General features: G+C 42.2%; 1 protein-coding gene across 2 annotated transcripts in view; it reads left to right on the forward strand.

Moving 5' to 3' along the window:
* The window catches only part of si:dkey-117m1.4 (serine/arginine repetitive matrix protein 1), a 29,056-nt gene that overhangs the window by 83 nt on the left and 18,973 nt on the right, over window positions 1-10,000 (forward strand). The window contains exon 1 of one of the 2 annotated variants that reach the window (XM_017709039.2): window positions 1-194. This exon is cut by the window's left edge and continues 83 nt beyond it. In XM_017709039.2, coding sequence (XP_017564528.1) covers window positions 103-194 — 92 coding nt within the window. In that variant the 5' untranslated portion in view covers window positions 1-102. Of the gene's footprint in view, window positions 195-8,908; window positions 9,097-10,000 lie in introns of those variants that run through there. The other variant, XM_017709040.2, reaches the window with a different exon arrangement.

A 10,000-nucleotide genomic window follows, 5' to 3' on the forward strand; every position in this document is an offset into this window, starting at 1 on the left:
GTAGTGGCGGAAATAACCTGCGCTTATACTGAGGCGAAGCGGAGTGGAATCGTGAAGCGAGCGCAGCGCGGGGCTGAATAGCTGGACAGAAAATAAAAATAAATGACGGAGATCGTTCGCACGCTGTTCGACTGCCGAGAGCCTCCGACGCTGGACAGCGACGGAAAGGGCGGCAAACCGCCGCCGCCACGAGGGTGAGAGAACCAACTATAGCGAAAAACACTAGTCAGCAAAACTTAACCAGCTAAATGTTAACTAACCCTAGCTAACTCAATTAGCTTTGCTCACCAAGCTTCAGCTGCGATTCAAACTTTACAGCGCGTGCGAACAGTTAGCTACTAGCTTATATATACACTAACGTTTGTAGCAATCGACTTTTTTAAATTCTGTGAGGAAAAATGAAAGGTTTTGTAGTTTTAATGTTATTCTGCATTTATTATTATTCATGTCACCGTTATCATTTTTGTTTTTATTACTAATTACTTGTTCGTCACCACCATCGCGGTGTTTGAGGAACTCGTTACTGTATTTGACAAGCGTGTTGTGCTGGCAATGAGTTATTTAGTTTATCATTTAGTTTAGCTTTTAAATAAAAAAAAATCAAGTACGTGTGTATGTGTGTGTGTGTGAGAGAGAGAGAGAGAGAGAGACTGACGGTCAAACATGCGGGCTTTCTATCTCTTTAACTAAATGTCAGTTTACTTTAAGAGGCAAACAGTAGTTTATGATAAACATTGTCAAACTATTAAATTATATAAGACAGTCAAATTATGATAATAGCATCTGTGTGTATAAAAGACAGAGAGAGACTGACTGTAAGAGAAACAAGTACTCTATGTGCGTTTGTGTGTGTGTGTATGCGTGCGTGTGCGCTTGTGTGTGTGTGTGTGTGTGTGTGTGTGTTAGTGGCGTGCAGAAGGGAGGGAGGGCGGGGAGAGTGTATGCGTGACAAAGACAGTGTGTGTGTGTGTGAGAGAGAGAAAGAAGGAGGGGAGTGTGTACTGTGTGGAGAGACAGTGTGTGGTAGTGAGAGTATGTGTGTGAGAGAAAAAGACAGAAAGGAAAGATGTGTGTGAGAGAGGCTGGGAGGAGGTGATGTGTGTGAGAGTGGATAGGAGGGAACATTTTAGTGTGTGTGTGTGCGTGTGTGTGTTTGTGAGAGAGAGAGAGAGAGAGTGAGAGAGAGGGGAGGGTTGTGTGAGCACGTTTAAAAGAGAGGAGGGGTTGTATGTGTGTATGTATGAGTGAGAGAGTAACAGTGTGTGTGTGTGCGTGTGTATGTGTGTGTTAAACCCCATGTGAGCATGCCCCATGTGTGTGTATTTTAATGAGAATGAAAGTGTATGTGCACGCTAATGTGTGTCTATTAAAAGTATGAAAGGTGAGTGAGGGTGTGTTTCTGAACATTAAATTAAATGCTATTAAATACGATAGCATGAAGGATACTGATTTGTGTGTCTGTGTGTGTGTATGTGCTAGAGAGAGATAGAGGGAAAGTGTATTTTAGAGGGAGAGAGAAGGGGGAGGGGTTTGTATGTGTGTGTCACTGAGTGCTTGTTTATATGTGGGGAGGGGGGGGGGTGCTGGAACAGGAGTGTGTGCATGGGGTGTGAGTATGTTTGTGTATTTATACGCAACCAGAAGAGTATAATGTGTAGGCTAAGTATAATGCATGGGGGAGGACTGAATGTTAGGGTGGGTGTGTATTTGTTTATGTGTGGCTAAGAGAAAGCTGGATGAACAGGTAGTGTGTGTGTGTGTGTCTGATTAATAGACTCTGCTTGTGTTCTCATATATTGGGGTAAATAGTAAATATGGTCCTAACTTCTTAAAATACTTCTTACAGGGTTAGGGTTTGTGTGTGTGTATATATATATATATATATATATATATATATATATATATATATATATATATATATAGCCAAAAATATTCAGTCACAAAGCATTGAATTCAGGTGTCCAATCACTTCCATGACCACAGGTGTATAAGACCAAGCACCTAGGCATACAGACTGCTTTTACAAACATTTGTGAAAGAATGGGCCACTCTGAGGAGCTCAGTGAACTCCAGTGTGGTGCCATTATAGGATGCCACCTGTGCAACAAGTCCAGTCGTGACATTTCCTCAGTACTAAATATTCCAAAGTCAACTGTCAGTGGTATTATAACAAAGTGGAAGCGATTGGAAACGACAGCAACTCAGGGTAGGCCACGTAAAATGAAAGAGCGGGGTCAGCAGAAGCTGAGGCCCATAGTGTGTAGAGGTCGCCAACTTTCTGCAGAGTCAATCGCTACAGACCTCCAAACTTCATGTGGCCTTCAGATTAACTAAAGAACAGTGCATAGAGAGCTTCATGGAATGGGTTTCCATGGCCGAACAGTTGCATCCAAGCCTTACATCACCAAACGCAGTGCAAAGCGTTGAATGCAGTGGTGTAAAGCGTAAATGGAGTGACAAATCAAGCTTCTCCATTTGGCAATCCGATGGACGAGTCTGGGTTTGGCGGTTGTCAGAACAGTACTTGTCTGACTGTACTGTGCCAAGTGTAAAGTTTGGTGGAGGGGGGATTATGGTGTGGGCTTGTTTTTCAGTTGGGTTAGGCCCCTTAGTTACAGTGAAAGGAACTCCTAATGCTTCAGCAGACCAAGAGATTTTGGACAATTTCTTGCTCCCAACTTCGTGGGAACAGTTTAGGGATGGTCCCTTCCTGTTCCAACATGATTGCGCACCAGTGCACAAAGCAAGGTCCATAAATACATGGATCAGCAAGTTTTTGCATGGAAGAACTTGACTGGCCTGCACAGAGTCCTGACCTCAACTGATAGAACACATTTGGGATGAATTAGAGCGGAGACTGTGAGCCAGGCCTTCTCGTCCAACATCAGTGTCTGACCTCACAAATGCGTTTCTGGAAGAATTGTCAAAAATTCCCATAAACACACCCCTTAACCTTCCCAGAAGAGTTGAAGCTGTTATAGCTGCAAAGGGTGGGCCATTATCTTATTAAACTCTATGGATTAAAAATGGGATGTTACTGAAGTTCATATGCATGTGAAGGCAGATGGGCGAATGCTTTTGACAACTATATATACAGTTTATATGTGTGTGTGTATATATATGTGTGTGTGTGTGTGTGTGTGTGTGCGCGCGCGCGCGTGTGTGTGTAATTGCAACATATATACAGCTTCCATTCTTTTAGGGAGATTTGCTTTCAGTTTTTCAGCTAAGTCTACAAGGATATTTTTCCACATCTCCAAAGTTCAGTGTTAGCTGGTCCACAAAACCTTTCTTCTCAGTGTTATGATGAACATTTTCTTCTTTTCTGTCTATTTCCTTTCCTCAGTAAAGGTTTGTTGACAGCTCCACATCCTTTCAGGTTTATAGCGTTAAGTTATCTTCACACTTTGGAAGGATGGACAAAACATCTATGGATGTTTTCAGATCTGAAGCAAAAGTGGAGCTTGATTATCTCTAAAAAATAAAGCTTTAAGCACAGTTTTAGTGATCTATCAGGTCTTGCATAGTTGTCAGCAGATCTATTTTCTCCATATTTTAATAATTTTTTGGAAACTTTTAACTTATTTTCCTTTGACTTTCCTCATATGACATTATGTCTGTGACATGTTGGGGAAACTTTTGTGGGGAGGACAACTTCTTGGTTTTAAGATTGGAAGGATGAAAAAGGTAAAGTGTCAGTAAGGTGCACAAAAATATAGACAAAGTATGTACTGATGGATTCGACATTGTACTTAATGTTGGAGGTATTTGTGTAATTTACACACAAAAAATGATGCTTTTCCAAGTGTTGTTTAAAGAACCATGAACACTCAAAGAACCCTTTGCAAAGGGTTCTTTGCATCATGAAAGGGTTAATGGAGAAAGTGTTGTATAAGATTCTATATAGATACATAGAAGCCTTTCTTGAAAAGGAATATAGCACCAAAAAGCGTTCTTGTATTGTTACAATGTCAAGCTTATAATAATACAAGAACTCTTTTTCATGCTACATAGAACCTTCTACAGTACATTCTGTCTGAAATCAGGGAAAAAAAGGTTATTTTAGTGTTCATTCTGTATAAAACCATTTCCTTTACTAAAGAACCATTGAAGAACCATCTTTTTAAGTGTGTATGTTTCCTGCTTTTTTTCCTGGAAACTAACTGGAAACTGAATAAACAAATGGGTAGTCCCTGACTTTTGCACAGTACTGTATATAGTGCACAGAGATGGCACAACCAGCATTAAAACATTGATTGGCCATTACTTTCACTTTCAGTTTTCTCTTTAGAAACTACCAAGCTTTTAATTGAAACACTTTATGTAAGAGCAGCATCTAAAGATTACTCAAGGTTACTCAAACACTCTACTACAGTGTCTGAACTGCTGACATCTGGTTTGCACGGGGGGAAACGTTTTTACAAATATATGTTGGGCTGGGGTCAGTATTAACATTTTACAGTGAGTTCCAACAGCCTACCTCCCACTTCTAGCCGATTTTACTCTGCATTTCTGTCTGCTTTTGTTTTATTCCTTACATCCCTTACCTTTAGTCCGGCATGTTGCAGTCATGTTGTTGAGGCCTACTTGTGTTGTTGAGGCCTACTTTCATTAAAAAAAAAAAACGCAGGAAATAAACAGTGAATCGATTCAGGAAAGTACACATGAGTGATAACAAGCTAATTTGTTTGGTCAAAGTTTTTCAAGTTGTTTAATATGTGTAGATAGTTAAATGTAAAAAATAGTTTTAGAATTAACCAAGTGAAGGATGACATATTGTTATATTAGCACCACGCAGTGTGAGAACAGCATGTTTTGAAAAGTTTATCCAGAATAAAAAAAACCTTGGGAAGTTGTTTGAAAGCACTGGTTGATGATTAAATTGGTTAAAGCAGGATTTAAATTTAATTTTGGATAGCTTATGATTTTTATTAAGTTGGCTTGCAAAAGTGATGTGAGTAAAATGATCTTTCAAAGAAGATATTGTTTCCCATAGGAAAAGACTGGCGGAATGGTCAGGACATTCAAATCTATCTGCCACTAGTGATGTCACAATGCACATCTATCACACAGACATTCAAACACAGCACACACAGATCTACATGCTTACAGCGTAATGCACAGCAATAACAGAAAAAACAATGGATTTAAGGTGACAATGGATTCAAGGAATCAGTACATTTAAGGTGTTAGTAGGTGGCAGAGTACTTCAGGTATCAGTAAATTTAAGATGGCAGTGGATTTAAGGTTGCAGTGGATTTAAGGTGGCAATAGATAGATATCAGTGTATTTAATAGCATAGCAACCACCTAGCAACACGTTAGCAACAACATGGGACGCCAAAGCAATCGCCTAGCAATACCTTACCAACCACCTTGGATACCATAGCAACCGCCTAGTAACATCTCAGCAACATTTTAGCAACCAACAACAGTCCTCCACCATTTTAACGTAATTAGCTGGGTTAGTCAAGCCAACTTAAAATTCGTTAATTAACTTTTTTCTTTTTCTTTTATAGCGTACCATTTTATGTTTTTACAACTCCATTTCCAAGTTGGGATGCTGTGCGAAATGTAAATAAAAACAAAAAGCAGTCATGTGCAAATCATTTAAACCCCATATTTAATAAAAAACAACAAAGACATCATGTCAAAAATTGAAACTAAGAAATGTCTATGTTTTTTAAAATATATTCCCATTTTGAGACATATTCCAAAAAAGACACATTCCAAAAAAGTTGGGACGGGGTCAACAAAAGACTGGTAAAGTTGTGTAATGCTAAAAAACATCCGGTGGTTGATTGACAACAGGTCACTAACATGATTGGGTACAAAAAAGCATCCCAGAGAGGCTGAGTCTTTCATAAGTAAAGATGGGGAGGGGTTTACCACTCTGAAAAACTGCTCGGACAAGTAGTGCAACAATTGAAGAATAACGTTTCTCAATGTAAAATAGCAAAGAACATTTGCTCTTCATAATCTGTGTTACATAATAACATTACATTTACATTCCACATTTACATTTTACACAGCGCCCCAACTTTTTTGGAAATGGGGTTGTACGTCTTATTTATCTGTTATCTAAGGATGGCTGTTATTGTCACTGCATGTTAATGTGTCAAGTTTTATTTGGCACATGGTAATCATGGGTCAGTTCAGGTCAGTCTAAGATAGAATTTTGTTGGACTAGACTCAAAACTAATACCCATTGATGCTGATATGCTGTCACTAATAACACACATTATGAAACGGATAGTTCCTACAATCTGATTGGCTGAGCCACGTTCAAAGCCGTTGTGAAACCCACAATATACCATAGCTATGACCGCCTCAAAACAACTGACCTTTGTGTTACTGCGCCATGGTACATAAAACCCTTCTGCTGTTAAAGAATTAATCTGTGACTTTAATGCTGATCACACTGTGTACAGATGAAGTAAGAACACATTTTTGTTTAAACTGAAGGGCTGAAAACTAGAAAATAAGGCTGGTCAGCTAGCAAACAGGCTGAAAGATAGCAAACATGCTAAACAACGCCAAAATTAATATCACAGGCTTGAATTACTCACAACATGATTCACTAAAAAAAATGACAACATAAAAGTCTAAAGAATGTCACCTAAATGGCTTACATGCTTCCTAGCTAAACAGTGTGTTGTGTAACATTAAGTTTAAAAATTCTAGCTTCTGCTGTCAAATAGTGCACTGCTTGTGAAGTATGAACGTGGATGAAACCCAAATGACCGTTTTTGTGATATTTTGCATTAATTAGGTGAAGGAGTCAGTATTTAAATTCCTATTTAATGCACTATGTAGGGAGCAGGGAGCTGTATGAGATTCAGCCCCAGTGTGAGAGATTTGCATAAATTTGTGGTAATTTGGTGACCAAAAAGTATTTGTATTAAACGGTGCTATGTTACATATGTGCACTGTTATATAAAACAAAGCTTTAAAAAAATCATGAAATGTCTGCAGTATACAGTGATGGGCGACCAAACGGTCTTCTCCTCATTCAGCGGTCAATGGTTGCTTAGTGACAATGCCATACTCTAAAGGAACTACATTTCCTGGTGGAATGCTTGTTCATGTCAATTATTATTAATAATAACTTAAATAATTAATAATGAAACCCACATTGTTCCTCTTGTAGCTGAGATTCAACTATCAGTCGGACTCTCTTCTCCAGTACACCTGCATAGACCTTACCGGGTTGGCTGAGAAGTGTGATCCCCGATAGTTGGAACACACCCTCCGGTCCCCTTTCTTAAAAAGCAGGACCACCACCCCAGTCTGCCATTCCAGGGGGACCGCCCCAGCTGTCCACGCGATTTTGCACAGGCATGTCAGCCAAGACAGCCTTACAACATCCATCTCGCCCGGATCTCCAAGCTCTGCCTCCTCTGGAGAAGGATCGTTGGTGGGATTGAGAAGATCCTTGAAGTATTCCTTCCACTGTTCAATGATGTCCCCAGTCGAAGTCAGCAACCCCCCAGCCCCACTGTGTACAGTGTTGGTTGGGAACCGCTTTCCTCTCCTGAGGCGCTTGACGGTTTGCCAGAACCTTCTCAGCACCTGTCTATAGTCTTTCTCCATGGCCTCACCAAACTCCTCCCACACCCGAGTTTTTGCCTCAGCAACCGCCAAAGCAACAACCCGCTTGCCCTTCGGTAACCATCTTTTGCCTCCAGAGTCCCACAAACCAACCAGGCCCGATAGCACTCTTTCTTCAGCTTGACAGCTTCCTTTACCCAAGGTATCCACCAACAAGTTCGGGGATTGCCGCCATGACAGGCACCTGCGACCTTGCGTCCAGAGCTCCATTGACAATGGAGGCACAGAACAGGGCCCACTCCGACTCAATGTCACCGGCCTCCCTCAGTATGCGGTCGAAGCTTTGTCAGATGTGGGAGTTGAAAATCTTTCTGGTAGGTTCCTCTGCCAGACGTTCCCAACAAACCCTCCCAACTCGTTTGGGTCTGCCAGGTCTGTCTGGTATTTTCACCCGCCATCTGATCCAACTCACCACTAGGTGGTGATCGGTTGGCGGCTCCGCTCCTCTCTTCACTCGGGTGTGCAAAACATGTGGTCGCAAATCCGATGACACAACTACGAAGTCAATAAACGAACTGCGGCCTAAGGTGTGCTGATGCTATGTGCACTTATGCACACCTTTGTGTCGAATATGGTGTTTGTTATGGACAGACTGTGGCGAGCACAGAACTCTAATAACAAAACACCACTCGGGTTCAGATCGGGGAGGCCGTTCCTCCCAGTCACACCCTTCCAGGTCTCACTGTCATTGCCCACGTGAGTGTTGAAGTCACTCAGCAAGACAATGGAGTCCCCACAGGGGGCACTTTCCAGTACCCCCTCCAGGGTGTCCAAGAAGGCCGGGTACTCCAAACTGCTGTCTGGTGCATAAGCACATACAACAGTCAGAGCCCGTTCCCCGACCCGAAGGCACAGGGAAACAGGCGCTGAGCCAGGGAGCTATGAGTAAACCCACTCCTGCCCGATGCCCTGGATAACTCCAGAATGGAATAAAGTCCAACCCTGTTCCAGACTGTTCCAGAGCCCCTGCTATGTGTTGAGGTGAGCCCAACTATATCTAGTTGGTATCTCTCAGCCTCATACACTAGCTCAGGCTCTTTCCCTGCCAGAGAGGTCACGTTCCGTGTTCCGAGAGCCAGTTTCAATAGCCGAGGATTGGAACGCCAAGGCCCCCGCCTTCAGCCGCCACCTGATCCACATCTGCTTTTTGTGGATGATGTGGTCCTGTTGGCGTCATCAGGCCAGGACCTCCAGCTCTCTCTGGACCAGTTTGCAGCTGAGTGTGAAGTGGCTGGGATGAAAATCAGCATCTCTAAATCTGAGACCATGGTCCTCAGTCGGAAAAGGGTGGAATGCTCTGTCCAGGTCGGGAGTGAATTCTTGCCCCAAGTGGAAGAGTTTAAATATCTTGGGATTTTGTTCACGAGTGAAGGAAGGATGCAGCGAGAGGATTACAGACGGATTGGTGTGGCGTCTGCAGTACCCTATACCGGCCCATCATGGTGAAGAGAGAGCTGAGCCAGAAGGCGAAGCTGTCAATTTACAGGTCAGTCTACGTCCCGACTCTCCCTGGTGTGTTGGTCATGAGCTTTGGGTAGTGACCGAAAGAACGAGATCACAGATACAAGCGACCAAAATGAGCTTTCTCCACAGGGTCGCCAGGCTCTCCTTTAGAGATAGGGTGAGAAGATCAGCGATTCGGGAGAGGCTCGGAGTAGAGCCACTGCTCCTCCACGCTGAGAGAAGCCAGTTGAGGTGGTTTGGGCATCTGGTAAGGATGGCCTCTGGACACCTCCCTAGGGAGGTGTTCCAGACATGTCCGCCGGGGAGGAGAACCCAGGGAAGACCCAGGACACGTTGGAGGGATTATATCTCTCGACTGTCTTGGGAACGCCTCGGTATCCCTCCAGAAGAGCTGGAGGAGGTGGCAGGGGAGAGGGAGGCCTGGGCCTCTTTGCTTAGGCTGCTGCCCCCACTACCCAGACCCAGATAAGCAGTTGAGGATGGATGGATGGATGGAAAACATTATGTATTTTAATTTATTTTATGTTGTCCGCTGTTTTATAAAAACATTAAGTCACTCGAGGCGGTGCGTTAAGGCGATTTTAGCATTGGGAAGTAAGGGTGTCCTAAAATTCCCCTGTGATAAAATCGCAGTAACCGTGGCCTCTCGTGACTTATTACTTTTAATGCGTATATGTATTTGGAGGTATTTACAGGTATATGAAATATAAAGGACGTTATTACATATAAGTACATCCATATTTAAATGTCTGGAAATGGTTAAACAAAAACACATGAATGTACATTATACAAATCACCACCATTGTCAATGTAATTTGTACTTCTTATTATAATTGTATTGTTATTCTGAGCAAATAAACATTTACTTCCCAGATAAATATCATTTTAAATATAATTTTCTCAAGTGCAGAGCGTTGTATATAATA

This window comes from Pygocentrus nattereri, chromosome 5 (assembly GCF_015220715.1).
Source record: "Pygocentrus nattereri isolate fPygNat1 chromosome 5, fPygNat1.pri, whole genome shotgun sequence".
Taxonomy (NCBI): domain Eukaryota; kingdom Metazoa; phylum Chordata; class Actinopteri; order Characiformes; family Serrasalmidae; genus Pygocentrus; species Pygocentrus nattereri.